At 38.2% G+C, this 20,129-nt stretch overlaps 2 protein-coding genes across 2 annotated transcripts; both read left to right on the top strand.

Annotated features, from left to right (window-relative positions):
- The first annotated feature begins 668 nt into the window (after window positions 1–668).
- Window positions 669–9,121, top strand: srgn (serglycin). Its single transcript, XM_087170773.1, has 4 exons — window positions 669–829; window positions 3,380–3,521; window positions 7,896–8,143; window positions 8,236–9,121. The coding sequence occupies exons 1-4, from the start codon at window positions 775–777 to the stop codon at window positions 8,340–8,342; spliced, it is 552 nt and encodes a 183-aa protein (XP_087026899.1). The 5' UTR covers window positions 669–774; the 3' UTR covers window positions 8,343–9,121.
- Window positions 9,122–9,660: 539 nt separating this feature from the next.
- vps26a (VPS26, retromer complex component A) lies at window positions 9,661–18,751 on the top strand. Its single transcript, XM_023395289.2, has 9 exons — window positions 9,661–9,856; window positions 11,297–11,446; window positions 12,029–12,104; window positions 12,427–12,583; window positions 13,301–13,465; window positions 13,591–13,697; window positions 13,937–14,038; window positions 14,176–14,285; window positions 15,823–18,751. The coding sequence occupies exons 1-9, from the start codon at window positions 9,854–9,856 to the stop codon at window positions 15,937–15,939; spliced, it is 987 nt and encodes a 328-aa protein (XP_023251057.1). The 5' UTR covers window positions 9,661–9,853; the 3' UTR covers window positions 15,940–18,751.
- Window positions 18,752–20,129: the final 1,378 nt, after the last annotated feature.

The following is a 20,129-nucleotide window of genomic DNA, read 5'->3' on the forward strand; positions in this document are numbered from 1 at the left end:
CATGAGCTATAAATCGACAGGACATCGGGAGAAACATAAAAGACACAAATATACACAATGAAAAACAGCCACAGACACACAAAAGCATGCACCTAAGTCCAGTGGCTTGTATCACACGCACTGATACGCACTCAGCCAAACATCTATCCGCTATAGAGTGAGGTCACTCAGTAATAATGTGTTGTACAGCAGGTATCTCAGGAGAGGCGGCTGTTTGGTGTGGGACCTGCAGTGACTCCCATGCCACGTTCCTCTACACTCACACATAATAGCTGTTTTTCCTGCGAAAAAAATAGCTTTTAGCCTGAGCTGAACAGCTCGAAGAACTAAATGAATTGAACTGAATTGAATTCAGGTACAAGCAGAAACTCTCGAAGACACCGTCGTTTTCTTTTCTCAAAAATGAGTCCGCAGGCAATTAAAACAATTTGCCGCTTCCTCTATCATAAGAAATACAGATTGAATCTTAGCTGCTATCTTCTGGTATTTCCTCACTGCAATTGTGCAGTTACGCAAACTCGGACTTGATATCGGATATTTAGAGGCAGCGGACGCGTAAGTTTCCACTGAGGATGTTCAGCTACTTTCTACACCAGAAGGCTTGAGGAAACCGTGACGCACTATGAGGGCTGAGCTCTTCAAGGGGGAGTTTGACTCTGAGGCACTTCACACTTTTAATTCTCCTTCACCACGTAAAGAAGCTTCATCTCGGAAAAGGAGCGCCTTGCCTTCATATTCTCTTGTTGATTCGTTAAAGAGAGACACGTTTTGAGGATGAAACTGATTCTGCTCCTCGTTATCTCCTGCCTCGCCTTACATAATGGAAAGGGTAAGTCGACAATTTATGATGATTTAAATCAGCTTCGTGTTGCGGAGATACAGGTAGAAATAAATTACTTAGACTTTATTTAGGCAGGTTATTATTTCACATCTCAAGAGCTCATGTGGGCTATCATCCACACAACAGCAGAGCCAAGCTGCGCTCCTATAGGCTCCATCAGGAGCCTTTGACCAGTAGTTTCACGGGGAGTTGTTGTTCCACTTTACTGGTACCTATTTGACTCTGTGTGTCATCATAAAGTGTCTTCCCGAAAGTGACTAACTCATACGTCTCATTGGTTAACGTCAGGTTTCTCTGTCCTGGCTGTTGGGCTGATGGCAGCTCAACATCCTCCCACCTGTAGTTACTACTGCAGTAGAGCTGTGTGATTTTAGAAATAAATCTAAAATCACACAGCTCAAATGTTCTGTTCATTACCATCACATGTTACGAAGAGAAGTAAAAGTTCAGGTTCATTAGGGGGAAAATACTTGAGAAACCCCTGTCTGGTTTAGTTCATATTAAATCGGAAAGAACAAAGGCGGTTCAGTTTCCAAATTACGTTTGGATGTGGCTTGTTGAAATCTGTGTAGATGTAAGGGGGGTTTTTGGACTCTTCACCATGATACAAGTAGGTTAGTGTCCTTTTTAATGTAGTGGAAGGAGATTAAAAAGGGGAACCCTATAACATATAGCAATATTGTGATGTACTTTTACTGAATTACAAAGTTTTAGAAAACCCCAAATTTTCGATTTTTTATTGAAATGTCAGCAGTCCAGGAAGTCCAGTGAATAGCCTTAAACGGTACAAAGATGAGTGGTAAACTGGCCAAGGTAAAAAAAAATATTTATAAAAAACTTGAGATCACCTAAAACTGAAAAATCATCAGGCCTTTTTCAGTGATGAAGAAATTGGTTAAATTGCAGCTTTCCTTTGGCAACGGAAGTAAATGAAGCCTTGAAAGTTAATGAAAACAATTCATACAGGTGCCCCAACTTTTGTTGATCACTTGCAAACCCTCTGTCCGTACAAAGACAGTGTTGGAACTGTTACCACAACCTCTTATGCATTTTTAGGATAACACTGCGCTGCAGGAAGTACAACTGTGCTGCAGTGTTGTATATTGCTATCAGAATGATGAGGAAAACAGAAATAACAACGGAAGGCGGACTGGTTGGTCGGGGGTTCATTCTACAGCAAGACAATAAGCCAAAACATTAGAAGAAAAGAACCAGATGGTGGATTCACATGATGGTAGAGCAGCACAGTCTAGACTTAAACACCACTGAGCTGGTTTGGGATGAACTGGACAGAAGGTGAAAGCAAAGCAAACTACAAGTGCAACACATTTGTCAGAACTTCTGCGACGGAGTTGAGAAGAACGTCCTGAAGAATATTTGATTTCCAATGTAGGAAAAAACAATACGAGTGTGTTTAGTTGCTGGATGAGTCAAAAATTTAGAATAAATTTAGTTCAACAACAAGATTACATGACTAATTGTTTTTAAAATGTCCAATTGTTTTTGTTTCTATGCTTTAATTTCAGAAACTTTGAGATATAACACCATGTAAATTTAAATAACATCTGAAGAATGGAAGTGTTCTAAAACTTTTGAGTGGTTGTGTTTTTCTAGTACTAAATTGTAGAATTAGTGTATATAACCCAATGCCTTCCTCCATTGTCCCCAGTGTCCCTGTTTGCGTAAATGTTTTTTTCTGGATCTGTAGATCACTGATAAGACTTTGTGATAGTTTAGACTAAAGTAGTTTAATATCTCTTTTTAAAGACATGACAACAGTCTAGTCTGCTGTGTTGTAGTTCATCTTTTCTTCTAGATTTTGCCAATTAGCACTCTATGCAACTCTTAAGATCGAAATAAGAACAGCAGCTAAATAATGTCAAATCAAATTGAGTAGAATGAAGATTAAAAACGAAATCACAAAATGAAATGACATCTTAATTCATTTAAGGTGTCAAATAACAAACACACTACCAAAAGCTAGAGGCCCGCAGGCACATGATATCAAACCTACACAGTCAAAATATCATCATCAGTGCATATTAGGCTTACTATTTATTTACTTATTTATTTCAGTTTTTCAGTTTTAAACAGTGCCAAGATGTCGACACTGGACAAAACAGGAAATATGGATTTTGGTAAAGGACTTGTACAAATGTAGTGTGATGGATGGCTAATGCAGTAATGTTATCTATCTAGAAAATAACTCTGAGTGCTTTTAGCATCAGATAACCTCCATGATCAACTTCCTGAGATGTGTTGACAAAAAGGTTTCATTCTGTTGCTTCCTATTGTAACACATTACTGAAGAGAATAAAGAGCTCTGAAGGCCATAAAGTCAACCGTTACTTGAACCTGTTGCAGAATAATGTTGTAATCTCCTGAAACTCTCCAAACATGGAACTAGTACACCTTAATTGTGGCACTGATCCAGATGAGCAACCAGATGTTGCTCAATAACACTTTGACTGAAGTGAATTGTTGCATAAAAACAACATGACAAAAATGTAACATCAATGACACTGTTTCTCTCCCCAGGAGCACCAAGGACTGCTGTGTATAAGTTTGTGAGATGTAACCCTAAGGGTGACCAGGCCAACTGTGTGACTCAGCAAAGTCCAGAGATGGCATGGAATCCGGACCTACCGGGCAAACTGCCTGCTTCAGCTGCACAGTATCTGTATGTACCCATGTGTTGTGTGTATCTCTACGAGAGCGTACGAGCTTAGGGTGCCATTGTTTATTTTCTCTGTGAGTTGCTCAGAGTAAGACGAGGGTGTCTTGGTAACAGTGAGTTCACTTGAATGTTAAATTGAATCCGGAAAAACAAAACAACCATCTCTGTGATAATATAGTATACTACTGTCAGATAAATGCAGACTTTAAATATAGAAATGCTGATTCTGCTTTGGATCTCTTATTTTGGTTAACACAACTCCAGCAACACAACCTCTATTTGGGTGTATCTCTGAGTGTATTTGTGTGTCGTGTGTTTGAGAGAGAATGTGTAAGTGTGAGGTAGGTGGCCAAGAAAAGCCAAAATAGGAGACAACGTGGAGGGATAAAGAAAGACAGAAGGGACAACAGAGAGAGGGCAGGGAAGTCAGAGCTGGAATAAGAAGGACCTGAGAAGCCCTTGGTCTATTTCACATTGTCCCAGAGCACAGAATTAGAAATATATAAAACTTAAGCAGGAGATGTTGATCTGTGGCCAGTTTCATTTCACTTAGTAGCTTGGAATGACTGTGAGAAATGTTGGTACTTTCCCAGCACAAAAGGATATTTTCCAGATTTTTTATATTTTATTTCAGTACAGTTCATCCTGATTTTATTATTATTCAATTATTTAAACTTTATCCAGATAAGGTACATTTTTGTATGCATGTCATGAAAACACATATAATGAGAACGATGATGAAATTAGAGGTGTGATATGCTGAAAACTGAAATATACTTACAAACTTTTTGTAATTGAATGAGCTGTAAAGAGTAGAATAACAATGAAAACTTACTTTTGGCCTCTCTAGGCTGGTGTGTGTCTGTGTGTTTGTAGGGAAGGGACTGGTAAGCTCCAAGTGCTTTGTGGACACATACTTTAGCTCTGTGTACTGAAAACTCAAGTAAAGAAGGAGTGTATTTATTTCAGGGCGTCTTGCAGAGACAGTCTACAGATACCATGATGTGATGGTATGTTAATGATGTGGGTGCAAATTCACTCACTGCATGATGTACTTTTATGTTTCTTGTATGTTTTGCGCTCATTCTGCCTCATATTATGCAGATACGGCATATATGCAGTTTTACTACTTTTGAAAATGTAATTTGAAAATCTTAAAAAGGTTTTGTTAGCTCAGCAGTGCTTGTAAGGATGGCGTCAATGGTTTAATATAACCAGGCTCATACTCTGCTGTTACTGTTATTCTTTGCTGGTGAGTCACATATCTATCTGAGTTCTGCCAGTGCATGCTTCAGTAACCTAAACTCCTGTGTATTTGAATAGAATAGAGTAGAGAGAAGTTAGCGAATTAACACACTTCTAATTGATTTTTGATTAATAGTTGGAGATTTTAACTTGAATCATGAAGGGAGGGTCCTTAAGCAATTGCTAAAGGGAGAGAGTTACATTTACTATGAGGGCCACATTAACGAACTTGAAATAATAGATGGCATTTAGCAGAGCTCATATCCTTCAGGGCCAGCTGCAACTGTGTCATAAGTGATAAATAATTTTCCATTACAATTTTGTTTAAAGACATGCACATTCATGTTTCTGCCTTGTAGTAAAGCTTCAATTCATTTTTACCACTTCCAAGCATTTAAGCTTATTATGACAACAACAGCTCATTTGTCTGTAAAAAATTGTACGTCAAAGCGGCAGCCTGTGCTCCCCTGTTGTTAAAGTTGACCATTTTTTTTTTCTTTTGACCTATAATATGTGGTGGAAGGTATGCAAAGCATGACCCGCTCAAAGTTGTACTCTTTATCTTAAGAGGACATATACACACCTCACAACCCCTTATAGCCTTGGTGTGAAAAGTTAATCAGTTTTTGTTTCCCTCTGACCAAATTCTTCACAGTTTCGATTATTGTAAAAAAAAAAAAAAAAAAAGCCCATCTAAGTCTTCTTTTGGAAGAAGTATGAGATTTGAAGGAGATGTATTATTAATACTCCGAACCAAAGAGGAATTCAGATCCTCCTGTTTATTTAGACTCTTGGTCCAGATTGTTCCATTTAGTTAAACTTCAAAACAGTGAACTTCTGGAATTAATGAGCCAGTAAGGAACGCTCTCTGTGTGTGTGTGCATGTGTGTGTGTGTGTGTGTGTGTGTGTGTGTGTGTGTGTAGCACATAATGTTTTAATGTGTGTGACTGCTGAGAAAGTCTGTATCACAGTCTTGGTCTTAGCCCTCAGTTTCCTCTTTTAAGGTTCCTCTTAACTGATGTTGATGCTATCAGTTAATGGTGTTTGAAAATATTTTTTGAAAAAAGGAAAGCTTTCAGAAATGAATACCTCAAATCATATTTTACCCAGAGTCAGTTCCCCCTCGATGTTGTTGAAATCACACAGGGTTTTGCGTTTGTTTAATGAGCTGTAGTGTTATATAAACTCCAATTAAATTACAACTGAGTTAACTGTTTAAAAACCATTGTTGAATAATGAGATTTCCACAGAAAACATCGGATCACACATCACATCTAAAGTGTATTTTCTGTATTAGATATGTGCAACAAGAAACAGTAACAGCAACACAGAAACGGTGGATGACAGAAATGACAGAGATATTTGTTTTGATATCAATGAGCCAAAGTACATACATGTATACTGACTGCTACTTCACCAAGCCACTCGATCGTATTACATTATTTGGTCTGATCAAAAAGACGGTGAAAAGTCCAACTGAAAATTAGCTGACATGGTTGTAAAGCTTGAATAGATAATGCTGTAAATTGACAGGGATTGCCTAGCAGACACGCACAAAGGAAAATGTCGCTTACAGAAGGTGACAAGTCAAGATTATTGGAGACAGAGTGAATGAAAGTGGATAGCTTTGAAAATGAAGAGTATTCTTATAGAATGTCTGTGTTGTTAGTATTTGAGTCTTATCTGGCCTCCATCACCACTTTGAGCTTGCTTAAAAACACCAGGGCCTCACCAGCAGCCCTCACTTTTGCAGCTCGTCTTGAACAGGAAGCGAGAGGGAAGTGTTAAGAGGAAGTGGGCTGTGACGCCTGGTGGGTTGCTGCTTCTGGTCTATTGTTTTGTGACTAGGTATACGCCACACAAGTTTGAGAAGTAGGTACCAGATTACATGTAAAGGAGACACAGTAACCGAGTAATTAAACTGTGATTTCTTATGTTGACTCTAATTTCAACAACCCTTAAAACAAACTCTGTCTACGAAGCAAAATATTATTAAAGACTCAGGGTTAAGTTAATGCTGTTTCTGTAAGTGCTGATTATTTTAAAAAACCAAGGGATCCACTTGGCTTCCTTTTCTTTTATTGCCTTTTGTTTTAAAACTAGTTGCAGGTCATGGGGCTGTTTCAGAGGAGTTGACAATTATTGACTTTTCATCCTAAAAACTGTTTAAAGGCCTTCTGTTTGTTGAAGTTAAGCTGAGCTATGTTAGAATAAAACCTACTGAACCAATAAACATGTTAAAGGTACAACGCATTGCGAATAGGAGTGTCGGACAGATGTCGAAAAAGAAGTGAAAAGACTCATGTAGGAGGACAGTTACGTGTGTCCTAATCATTTTTTCGTTACACCTCTACCTGCTCCTGTTCATTGTTTTAAAGTAAAAAACCAAAAGCTCAAAACAGTGAATATGCCTCTGACCAGTTTTGGAACAACAGTTTCAACATGAATAGTATCATTAGCCTGGAAAAACATAAACAAAGCAACACCCATCCCTCTACCCTTTAAGTCCACCTTGACCCACTCATGTGTTTTGCTCATTGTTACTGGAAATGTGCAGAGTGATATGATTTGCTTAAGGGTGAAAATTTCTCTGTGCTTACCTTAAATGAGCTTAAGACACAGAGGAACTTACTAACTTACACAAGTGCAATGTGGAAACCTTATACCTCCAGCACACATACACTGAGAATGGACTCTACCATGAAGCAGGAGGCATCTTGCAGCTTGATGTTAAAATTTTTAATTAAAAAAATGTTTGCATATAATTTGCATTTTAAATGAAGGTAAAGGTGTAAATTTAAGAGTTTATTAGTGGTAGCAGTAGCAGTAGCAGTAGCAGTAGTAGTAGTAGTAGTAGTAGTAGTAGTAGTAGTAGTAGTAGTAGTAGCAGTAGTAGTAGTAGTAGTAGTAGTAGTGGTAGTATAATAGTAGCAGTCAACATTCTGTGGAAGAGCCGCATCACAGACAAATTGCTTTTTTTATGTCTGGTTTGATCTTTAAAGCTGAAATCCAAAACAAAGCAGTGTCTAGTGTTAAGTTTGAGAAATGGCATCACTTCGTTGTTGTGTGTTATGCAGTGAAAATGTCATTGACAAACATTTCTCAATATCTGACTCTCATTCTGTTTCCAGAGAGGCAGAGCCTGTGGAGGATGAAAGTCCACAGAGAGAGGAAGAAGATGAGGAAGAAGAGGGAAAGATGGAAGAGGAGGAAACACCAATGACCAGTGAACAGGGGGAGTCACCTGGAGATTTTCTGCCTGAAGAAGGTTCTGGTGGTTACGAGGGCTCTGCATTTGGAGGTGTTATCATGGACCAGGCCTTTGGGACTGCAGAAAGTGAGACAGGCTCTGGAGAGAAAGACATGGACCTACAGACAGGTAATTTTAATTTTCCACTTCCCTCTTCGTGTCAAGGTCCCCCCTTTTTCTGCACCACATAGTCTGATCTCCTCCTTGTTTTCTGCTTGCAGGTGGGGATCTGAGGGTCCAAAGGCGATTGATCCCCAGCTGGTCTCTGGCCAGTAAGGCAAAACCAGCAGAGCAGGAGCTGAGAGATGACCATCTTCTGCAGCTGTAGACTCAACACCCATCCACTGAAAGAAGCACACACATACACAAGGCCAGCATCTATTTTATTTCCACCCTGTTCACTCAGATAATAAAGCAAATATTGCATCACCACCTGGTGGTGGAAAAATTGGTCACTCAGAGACTGATAAAGACCAAATATATATTTTGTATTCTAAGTACTATTGACAGGAATTATTCTTTTCAACAACTGTAAACAAATGTACTTGTCAAATTAAAATAATGGTCTGCATAAATGAGACATAGACACACTTTAATTTAGTTTAGTTCAAATACATAGTGATCTATATTTGTGTTTTCTTGTGGAAGAGATATGTAAATTGGAATATGTTGTTCAATATGAAATTTGAAATTTGCTTTCAAATATTGTAAATACCAGTGCAATAAGATGGCACCATTGCCCATGCATTACTCACTGTGGAAATGTGGTTCCAACTATGTTTTGGAGCTATGCGGCATGCGTTCCTTAAAACCACACACACAAAAAGATTTATTTATATTATTTGATCCCATTTGTCTCAATGTTGTGACACTTTACATTTACCTAGAAGGGTTGTGCAGCCTATCTTGAGAACTTCTTGTCTGCAAGGTTGAACAAGACAATCTTGCTTGCCCAAACCCCTCAGGAATAGATTCATGAAATCTTAACCACTGTGAGCTGGAACATATTCAAAATGTATTATGCACATGCATGCATTTCAACATGCTCTGTGTTGTCTAATTTGCATTTGATATACTTATATTAATAAAGGATTTATAACAACAGAATTCAGTAGTGTTTTCAGTGTATTGTATCCTAACCACTCTGTTTTCTGTTCTGCTAACTGTCAATCATGTCTCTTCGGTCAGCTGGACAATTTGTTAGTTGCTTGTCGATTGAGTTGATCCTCTCCTGCTCCAGCCTTGAATTTTATAATTGCTAACATCAGGACAGATTGTGTTTTTATGCTGTCATTTTATGATGTGATTTTCTAGTAAAACAATATTTTTTGGACAAAAAATAAAAGAAATTGACCTTTCTTTTCTTCTCTGCTTTTCTAAAAGAGAATATGTATAATGTTGTATTAATTATAAATATATAGGCACAGGTGTGTACATTGTGTTACTATTGATAAAAAAATTAATATGACTTACGACATTCGAGTTTTACAACAGCACAAAGTCAATACAATTTTGGGATATTATATATTCGAATAAACAGCTATTTCATAAATTGATAAAAACTCAATGATTTTAAAGATTATTGTAATGTCAGTAGTGTGCCTGTGTCCTATGGTCCCGTGGATGCATATGGGTGTTTCCCTCGCCACTCCACACACACACACACACACACACACACACACACACACACACACACACACACACACACACACACACACACACACACACACACATGACCCGGGTCACATGACGGTAAGCTTTGATACTACCTCCTGGTTCAGGCAGACTGGCTACACGGAGCGAGGCTAGCTGTTAGCTTTGACTGTCTAGACGGCCGAGATGGTGAGTGTTAAAACAAGCATCAGCTACGCGGACTACACTGGAGTAAACTGGCCTGTTTATTCACAAAAAGCCAATATTAACATTGGCTCCCAGCTTCGACTGACAGCAGCTACTCAATATTTAAAGCTGACAGGAAAGCTAGCCGGGTCGGTCGAATTAGCACCAGTAACGTTGCGAGGCCGTCCCTGCTGTTTTGGCTAGGCAGCGGCTTGGCAGCTCTGGTTATGGCTAATAACAGTACTTACTAAAAGTGGTTATTGGCTAATAACGGAAGCAATTGCAGTTAGTTTATTTTAGCGGCATTTAGAGCTACAAGGAAGCTAAAGTAAATGTCGGTATTAGCTGACGTTGCTGCCTAGCTCGATGTAATGCGAAGTTGTTCTGTTACAAGCTGATGTTGAATTACAACTCTTGAAATTGCATAAATACATATATGGTTTTATGTTCAAAGGGTATGCAAGTTGGGAAAAATGATCGCTTATTATTTTATTTAGTTAACGATCAAACTGACTTTGATGCAGCGTTATTGTGTTTCCCATGTTTTATTTCTTTAAGTCGATTTTTGGGCTTTCTACTGAGAGACTGTTACAGATGCATCTTGGGACATGATGAATTGAAGCATCCCACTCGTTTCCAACCGGCGACTGGTCCTTCCTGACATCTTGATGATCGGGCTGGTTCCTCCAGATTTGTTGCTGCTGCATGTTGAAGCGTGTGTTTGTGACGTTGTGCCAGCTCAGAGGAAAATAATGTGGCTGTGGCTGTGATTGAGTTAGTGTGGACATGACAGATGTTGTTTTTCTCGCTGAGCATAGACACGGAGTTGAGCAAGGAAGTCAGGTTAAGGAGATTTACATGATTATAACCTCCGACTATGACTGTGTCAATGGCACACCCTAAGAGCGGTAATGTTAATGCCATTCATTTGTGCGCAGTGAGCGATGTTCATCAGTCCACAGAGATGTGTGTAAACAAACTCTGTTGAATTCAGTTCAGTTTATAATAGATGAAAGTGGCTGTAAACTAAGAGTCAGCTTCTTTCTTGTTACAGTTTGTAAAATCTATTCAGTAATTTGGAAACTGTGAGACAGTATTTCAGCATCTTTTGGAATTGATTTTCCAGTCATGCCTCTGAATTTTTTGTGATTATTTGTTTCATGTTGTGGCAGACCTCTGAAGACTAAGCATTTTTCAGCAAGTGCAAGATTTGTAAATCTCATTCAGCTTAATATGTGCAGTCCATGCGTTTCAGGATTAATATAGCAAGGAAGTTTTTCTTCCATCGTTCTAATGTATTGTAAATAAAGGCTTAGTCAAATCATTATTCAGACAGCTCACCAACTACTTAAATTTAAAAAAGTTTGCTTTTATATATCTTCAATAGTCTGTATGTTTACATATGTAATACAATGTTGTCTATGATGTACTTTGTTTTTTCAGAGTTTCCTTGGAGGTTTGTTTGGGCCGGTATGTGAGATAGATGTACTGCTGAACGATGCAGAGAACAGAAAGACAGCCGAGTTGAAGACAGAAGATGGGAAAGTGGAAAAACACTACCTGTTCTACGACGGAGAGTCTGTGTCTGGAAAGGTAAAGCAGAGAGCAGAGCTCCTTTTAATAAGGGGATCCTACACACATGGAGCATGGAAATTTTTATGTATTGGTTAACGTAACATAGTCAGCACATAATGTGCTCTGTCTATTTTGGGACTTTCTCTTTACCTACGTCCAGTGGGAAACTAAGGTTGTTCTGATGTTTGTGCTCAGAATTTGAGAAGAAGTAAAGCAGGTATATTTAGGATCTACGATCTAACTATGTATCAGCAGATATATGAGCTTTATTAAGTAATATTGGAGTTTATTCAAGATTAATTTCACTTGTCATCTTTGCCTGATTGGTTGTTTGCCTTCTTCTGTCATCAGATTTTTCTGAAGTTTCTGTGAAGAGCTTACTCTGTCTGCTACCAACACCAGCAATATGAATTATGTAGTAAGAGGGGATAGCTCTTGTTGGAGATATATATTCTTTGTGTTCTATAAAGAGAATATATTTTAGTGTTTATTTGTCAAAGTAATATATAGAAAAATATAGTTGTAAATTGTTGACTTTGTATCACTGTGATAGCATGTTTTTTGGTTCATACTTGAGCTCATTGAATGTTTCCTCTCCAGGTGAATCTAAATGTGAAGCAGGGAGGAAAGCGACTCGAGCATCAGGGCATCCGCATCGAGTTTGTTGGACAGATAGGTGAGCATCGTGCAAACAAATTGACATATCAGTTGGATGGATTGGGCTTTATAGCTGGAAAAGTACTTCAACACAACAATAGGATTTTCTCACGTGAGGGTTTAATGGAGCATGTGGTCATCATGTGCAGCCTGCCGTCATAGAGCTGAACCTCCTCCAACTGTATTAACAGTAGGGGGGGGGTGAGAGCAGTGTGCTGAAAAAGAATGGAATCAAGATGACATAAAGCTAATGTATAAAGCTTTTTGAAGTTAATACTGTTGTGATTTAAAACACCACCCAGACCTCCTTGAACTCTAAACTCCTCTCTGCTGTATTTCAGAGCTGTTCTCTGATAAGAGTAACACCCATGAGTTTGTGGACTTGGTGAAAGAGTTGGCTCTACCTGGAGAACTCACTCAGAACAGAAGCTATGACTTTGAGTTCATGCAGGTGGAGAAGCCCTACGAGTCCTATACTGGAGCGAACGTCAGGCTAAGGTATACGCACAGCACAGTTTGATATGAGGCAAAGTGCAGTTTCTGTTTTATTATTACCGTGTGTATTATATACATGACCTTGAACCCACTTATTTTAGTGTTCGGATGAGCAGGAGACTTTGGTATCAAGTACCCAGGTTCAATCTTAGGGCAGCAAACAGTCTGCAGGGGATCTTTTGTCTAGCTCATCTTGTGCTGTTACTCCACCAGGGGTCAATGAATATATTGCTGTTATTAGTACTGGTTTCAGTATTGCTGAGATTACAATTATTATATCAATATCACAGTGTTATTAATATTTATTATTTGATTTACAGGAAATACATTGATAACAAAAAGATCTTTTTTTTTTGTTATTTATCAAGTAGAAATACCAAAACATTAAACAGTTTGTCAGACAGCATGGATGAATTTGAACTTTTCTGGCCATTTTAACACTTTTATGATTAATTAATCAAAAATAATGAGTACAATAATGGACAACTAAAGTTATTGTTAGTTGCAACCTTATGTTATTAATAGTATCTCTTAAAAACAGCCCAATTCTGACAAAAGTTGGATGAACAGTAAATGAAAATTTGTTGTTCTAGTAGTTCTCACTGAGTTAGGTATGTGCACATGTGTGCGTTTTTTCACTGATTGTCTTTGGAGAACAGCATGTTCTACATTGTTTTGGTCTGAGTCTTAAAGCTTGCAGTGTCTGTGTTGTTCTTGCAGGTATTTCCTCAGGGTGACAATAGTTCGTCGTCTGTCTGACTTAGTGAAGGAATACGAGTTAATTGTCCACCAGTTAGCCACCTACCCAGATGTCAACAACTCGATCAAGATGGAAGTCGGCATAGAAGACTGTCTTCACATCGAGTTTGAATACAATAAATCCAAGTGAGATGAATATTGTTTTAACTTCTTTGTTGAAGTCTTGTTTACTGCCATGGAAAAACTCAGTTCCAAGTAAGACCTGCCTTTCATCAGTTTGAGCAGCATCTCTTGATGTGTCTCTTTGCCAGATACCACCTGAAGGACGTGATTGTTGGGAAGATCTACTTCCTGCTGGTCAGGATCAAGATCCAACACATGGAGTTACAGCTCATCAAGAAGGAGATAACAGGCATTGGTAAGAATCCGGGGTACATCTGAAACACATGGGTGGCAAATGTGTCTGGACCAACAGCTTCACTCTACTAATTTTGGAGTTCATCACATTTCAGGTCTCTCTAGCAGTAAATTGCTGCAGTTGGTTTAGTCTTTTTAAGAGTGGTTGGGTCAACAGTGAGAGCAAAGAAACTTCTGTCAGCTTTACTTTACTTTATTCCAACCTTTTCACTTGATAAAACTATTTGCCCTCCTTTTTAGGTCCCAGTACTACCACTGAGACAGAGACGGTTGCAAAGTATGAGATCATGGATGGAGCTCCAGTTAAAGGAGAATCCATCCCTATCAGACTGTTCCTGGCAGGTAAGAGCTCCTCCCTCTCACCAGCTGACATAATGTAACCTCATATCATCAGTATCCCTGTTGACTTCTCTCATATTAAAACGTATTTTTATTTAAAGTGTGAGTGACGGCCGATCACATCCCTCATTTCCTTACAGGATATGACTTGACGCCCACCATGAGAGATGTCAACAAGAAGTTCTCTGTGCGCTACTTCCTTAATCTGGTGCTGGTGGATGAGGAGGACAGAAGATACTTTAAACAACAGGTAATGCACTTGAATACACAGCAATCGTATTCTACATCAGTGAGCTAATATTTGTATGTCTCTACAGCAAACTGAGACACACATGAATAATTCAGCCAAGTTGTGTCTGTATCACTATGTATTTTTAGTCTTGTTTAATTAATCTTTGCCTCTGATCTTGCCTTTGTAAAGATTCAAATATGGTTAATTTTATCCCACATTTTTTGAGACAGATCGTGTATGACTGTGTTAAGATGACACAAACAACCATACAAGCTTATTTTGTTGGTACCAAAATTGCTGAATTGTAATGCCACTGGTGTGAAAAGTATAGTTTATACGGTGTAGTCTCCATTAAAGTTGTTGATTACAGTGAGATCAGACAGACAGACAGACAGACAGACAGACAGACAGACAGACAGACAGACAGACAGACACTTACTTACTTACTTATTTACTTACTTTATTTATCCCCTAGGGGAAATTCATGTGTCCATTACCTCATTATTGATAATAATAAGTTCATCATAAATAAACAATAATAATTTGATTAGTCCACTTCCTTTGGCTGAGGTGTTGTATAGCCTGATGGCAGTGGGAACAAAGGATCTCCTGAGCCTCTCTGTTCTGCAGCGCAGTGAGATGATACGTTTGCTTCTGTAGCTGCTTCTTTGTCGTGCCAGAATGTTGTGGAGAGAATGGTTGGTATTGTCTAAGATGGCCTCCATCTTACATTGCATGTGTCTCTCCACAACAGTCCTGAGTGACACTCTCCATGCATTAGATCACTTTAATAGATCACTCTTTCAGACAGTCTGTATTACATAATGCAGCAGAATGTGTGTGTGTGTGTGTTAGAAATTGGACGTGGATATATTGCTTCTTACCTACACAAATATACATTGTCTCTCTGGCTACTTTGTATATTTCACCATTTTTAGCATTAATATCTGTGCCATGGTGCTTTGCTACTACTTTCTCTGTTACAGATGTGCAGGGCTTCAGCAGCAGAATTACCATGTGTTTTCTGAGATACAGTTCATTTCTGTCCATGACAAATTGATTACAATGGTGATTCAATTTCTAACTCCTGTGGAGTTTTTGTCCATTGGTAAAATTAATGAACAATTTTTTCCGAATGGGTCACCTTTTCTTGTATTGTGCAAGTGCACAAGGATGCACACCACATGGGCAACTGTTGTTGGTTTCATGCTGTTCTGCTGATCAACAGTTGGTGGCAGTACTGTGGCACGAAATGCAGGAATTAACAAGAAACACAGCGAAGAAGGAAAACTGCTACCAACAAATCGGCTTTACAAACATTTTATGATGAAGAAAAGGCATTTACCATATTTGTCAACACTCAAGGGTGCACACACTGTTGCGATAAGAAGACTCCTTGTCTATGTGTCCTTTAGAGGAATTTTCCTTCCCTCACTATTCAAGTACACATAACATAATTTCGCTACTTTTGTATGCTCCTGTTTGTCTACCACCAAATTTTAAATTGGCAATATTGTATTTTTCCCTGCATTTATTCTTTTGCTTCTGTGTGTAGGAGATTGTTCTGTGGAGAAAAGCCCCAGAGAAGCTGAGGAAAAGAAACTTCCATCAGCGCTATGAGTCACCGGAGTCCCGAACCCAGCCAGTTAATGTAGAGCAGCCAGAGATGTGAGGGTGATACTATGAACTGAAAATACACACAGACTGCCCCACAGACAGACACAGGCTGCCCCACTATCTCCCTGGACTGAGAAGTGTCTGTATACATGAGTACACATAACATACCTTCAGACAACCCCCCCCCCCTCCTCCCTCACCACTTCACAGCTTCACATATGAGCTGTCCTACCACCATCACTGGCTCCCCCAGGACTGAAACACACTTGCATACAGATGCACAAGTCTGCTGAATGCTAAATGTCAAAGCAAGAGTGCAAAACATACCAACCCAAGTAAAGAACAGTGAGGCAGCTTATTTCATCCTGACGCCTCGGACTGAGAACACACACTCTAGCACACACACGTGAAGCCATACAGTTTGCTGAGTGTGTAATAAACAGGAGCAAAGTCGGAAAAGAGGAGATGGCGACACACAACCACCACGTCATTCATCTCAACAAGAGTTTCTTTTGGTTGCATATTTGGACAGCTCTTATCCTGGACATTCTCTGACGTCCTCCCTCCCAACCTCCTACAAAATGACGGTTTCTCGAAATGGATTGGCTTGCAGGTATTTAAGTCATGTGGGGACTAGCTTGAACAAAGGACATGAGAGGCTAAGCTATGCGTTGATGAGATGTTTATACACTATACTTGAGTTTGGGATACGGTGATGCCACTGTGCTCTCGTTCGTTCATCTTGCTGTTTTTTTTAGGTATGTTGCAACAGTCCACAGAATGCTGTAAAATGTCAACTTGATTGAAAAATTAGTGCAACAAATGTCCATCTTAACATAAATTTAATCCTATATTTAATCTTTGAATGTGGCTTCCAGTGTTGACATTTGAATGTCATTTATTTCATAAAATTATTTAAATGAAATCATATAGAGTTGCAACTAATCATTATTTTCATTATTCATTTATTTAGTCTATAAAATGTCACCTCGGGCACAATGTCCTAGTGTCCAACGTGACATCTGCAAATGACTTGTTTTGTCTGACCATCAGTCTAAAACCCCAAAAATATTCAATTTACAATTACATAATAGAAAGAAACGCAGAAAATGCTTGCATTGGCTTATATAGAATCAGAGAATGCGAGTGTTTCCTTTTAAAAAAAAAAAAAAAATACAGAAACAGCTAATCAATCATCAAAATGATTGCCATTTAATTGAAGTAACTGATTGATCAATTGACTAATCATTGCAGCTCTAAAACATCATTTCAGTTTGTTGTTAAGATGAATATTTGATGCAGTTTTCAGTGATGGGGTCTGTCAGTTTACTACAGGATTGCCTCCAAATTTCAACATGTGTCTCTAGCATGCTGCATTTTGTTTGATCTTTACGGTGCTGTTTATTTATGACTAATCTCCAAGAATGGAATCCAGTTACTGTTTGTTGTTCGAAATTATTTGACAGGTCAGCTCAAAAAAAAAAAAAAGTTATGGTGGTAGAACAGGAGAATTCAATTTCAGTGCTTGAGCTCCACTGGTGGAATTCCACTGGCTCCCATTTTATTAGTGTGGACGAAGAAATCAGAGAGAGATATCTCAAAATGTCTGCGCATTTATTCTGTATGGCTAAACAGAAAATATGTTTACTGGTAATTTGAGTGAACTGAACCTTTACGTTCCTGTATCCAGCTCACTATCACATCATTGCATCAATCATTCAATGTAAGATATAGATCATCTTAAGTCTCTAAAATTCAAAGCTTAAAGTTGAAGAAGAAGAAATTATGCGGTTACTTTTACCTGAAAATGAAATTTCTGTCATCATCACAAGGATATAACAGCTTCTTTTTACATTGTGAATGATTCAATGGAACGATGAAATGATACTATTCATGACTAGCAGACAGTAGATCCACTGTTCTTGTCACTTTCATCCTATTTTTCAAAGGGTGTGTCGGTTTTTTCCTTTTTCTTTTTTTTTAGACTCTTGGTATATTTACAATACTAATGTAACAAATGGCTCATGTCTGCTGTTGTAAGCACTGGAAGGAATGCAGTATCAGTATACTGTAAAATCCAACAATGTTCCACTGTGATGCTCAGACCGGCAGTTTAGGTCCTGCTTTAAAGACATACTCATACACACACAGTTTGGTGATGTTGCCAGTCCTGTGTGTAGGGTCAATTTGCCCTTAAGCTCTGATCTGTGGCCAGTTTTGCACTTTTCCCTCCAATGCTTAACTTTATACAAAGGGGCATGGAAGCTGAAATGAAACATCACTCAAGGACAAGTTCACCTCAGAGATCTCCTGTGTCTGTAATGGAAATTATACTGTCATTTATATATCACTAATTATTTTAATTGGACTTGCTAAGTACAATATTTTGTTGCTTTTTGTCTCTTTAATGTGCAGGTCATGCCACCATGTTATGTTTCTTTAAATGTCTGATCGCTCCGATCTACTACTCGGTTGTTTTTCTTTGTTTCTTCACAAGAGTGTTGACCTTGCATTTTGGTCTCCCACTTTGTCAGGCAACGTTGTAATTTATTTGCAAGTAATGCTTTGTTTCTCTCTGCCTGTCAGATATATTTTCTGTATTTCTGAACACTGTACAGGTAGGGTTTGTTTGGTGTACTTTAAATACCTTTCAAGGTAATGAAGAAACACTTAAATGCCAAAACTCTCTGCCCCTGTGTTATCTACTGCATGTTAATCTTTACACAATGTTTAATCATGTTCAATCATCAATGTGTGAGAGTGTGTGTGTGCGTGTATGATATGATATGTGTATGATGTGTGTATATATACACCAAACCCAAATATATAGCTTAAATGAATAGTGAATAAAGCAAATTTATACTGAATATCTTGTGAACAACACTCTTTAAAAAACAATGTCAGAAAACTTCAGTTCAAATCTTAATTGTTAAAAGGATATTTCATTGTATGTCATACACCTAAACAAGAGAATAGTGTTGGATGATCAACTGTGATATTTATCCAGACGATGACATCAGGCCGTCGTCAGAGTTTACTGTACAATTGACAGGACACTTTTAATTCAAGACCACTAAATGCATTAGTTATCCAATCTATTCAGTCAACATTGTCAAAGATTTTATTGTTGCAGAGAGAAAGACCACAACATATCTAAAAAATAATGCCGACTGATCTCTTTCAGAGGCAGAGGTCAGAAATATCTATGTTTCATTGAGTCTATAAGAATCATATCCAGTTGTACAAATTATAGACAAACTGGTTTTCTGTCACTGAAATGACACATGTCTGTGTCCAGCTTTTTCATATACTCCTCCCATGGAGGCCATCTGGAGAGAGTCAGATTTATATACTATACTCCCTCATTGTAGGCTAAAAATGACCTTTATTAATATAATTGAAGGAATCATTCCTCATAATACTGTAACAACTCAAACACTGATAATCCCAGCTTCTTTCTTGCCTTTATCTCATCCTTGACTCTTCTTGGTCACTGTATGTTTGGTGTTCATCAATGCAATTAGCAATTCCCTGTAAGGGTTCAGCATGGTGCATCAGAATTATATTCTTGAAGAGTGGCGAAAGCTTTGAAACAGCACTTAGATTGTCATTAAAGAAGATAAAACTTATAACTACAAAGTTATATTGATATAATTTTTAGATTTTAATTTTTTTTTTAAATAATATAATCTCTAAATTTCATTGATATTCGTTGACATTTTCTTGGTGGTTAGTCAAACATTTCTGTTGATAGTTTAGATGGTGTTGAATTTAAGGTTATGACCTATACGTTAAATTAAAGATTTCTATAACTCTGGCTACGTGCATTATAACACGTATTTCAATATTTGTGATGAATTATACTACAAAGGTGGATACAGAATGGTGTACAAACAAGTCTAAAGAGTCATCTTCAGTGAATACATGGCATTGGAAACCTTCAAAGATCGTTTTTAGTCGTTATTGAGGGACAAAAAAGGGCGAGGTAATCATCGTTGCAGTACATACGATCTTCGGGTTCAGCGATAGAGAAGTCCCAGTTTTTGCCTGTTTATAATTCGTTCAAAACAAAATTGATTCTGGGCCATAGTAATTTATCTGACAAACACTCATGTAACGTCCATGCCCTGTAATTAAGTATCTCTCATTGCGTTTCGAAAACAATCAATCAATTTTCTGCTTAATTTTATCACAGGCACATTTGCGGGCAGCTACACAGAGACTGGTCCTGTCCCACGTTGTATT

This window comes from Seriola lalandi, unplaced genomic scaffold (assembly GCF_002814215.2).
Source record: "Seriola lalandi dorsalis isolate HSWRI2012SDOR001 ecotype SW California unplaced genomic scaffold, Sedor1 jcf7180002054959, whole genome shotgun sequence".
In the NCBI taxonomy this organism is placed as follows: domain Eukaryota; kingdom Metazoa; phylum Chordata; class Actinopteri; order Carangiformes; family Carangidae; genus Seriola; species Seriola lalandi.

What these genes read in the sequence shown, in the direction of transcription:
- srgn (XM_087170773.1), top strand. Translation starts at nt 775, where the DNA reads ATGAAACTGATTCTGCTCCTCGTTATCTCCTGCCTCGCCTTACATAAT. An exon ending in CGCCTTACATAATGGAAAGG is followed by an intron (nt 830 to 3,379) that starts GTAAGTCGACAA and finishes TTCTCTCCCCAG; the next exon opens with GAGCACCAAGGACTGCTGTG. An exon ending in GCTTCAGCTGCACAGTATCT is followed by an intron (nt 3,522 to 7,895) that starts GTATGTACCCAT and finishes TTCTGTTTCCAG; the next exon opens with AGAGGCAGAGCCTGTGGAGG.
- vps26a (XM_023395289.2), top strand. An exon ending in GGAGCGAACGTCAGGCTAAG is followed by an intron (nt 12,584 to 13,300) that starts GTATACGCACAG and finishes TTGTTCTTGCAG; the next exon opens with GTATTTCCTCAGGGTGACAA. An exon ending in TTTGAATACAATAAATCCAA is followed by an intron (nt 13,466 to 13,590) that starts GTGAGATGAATA and finishes TCTCTTTGCCAG; the next exon opens with ATACCACCTGAAGGACGTGA.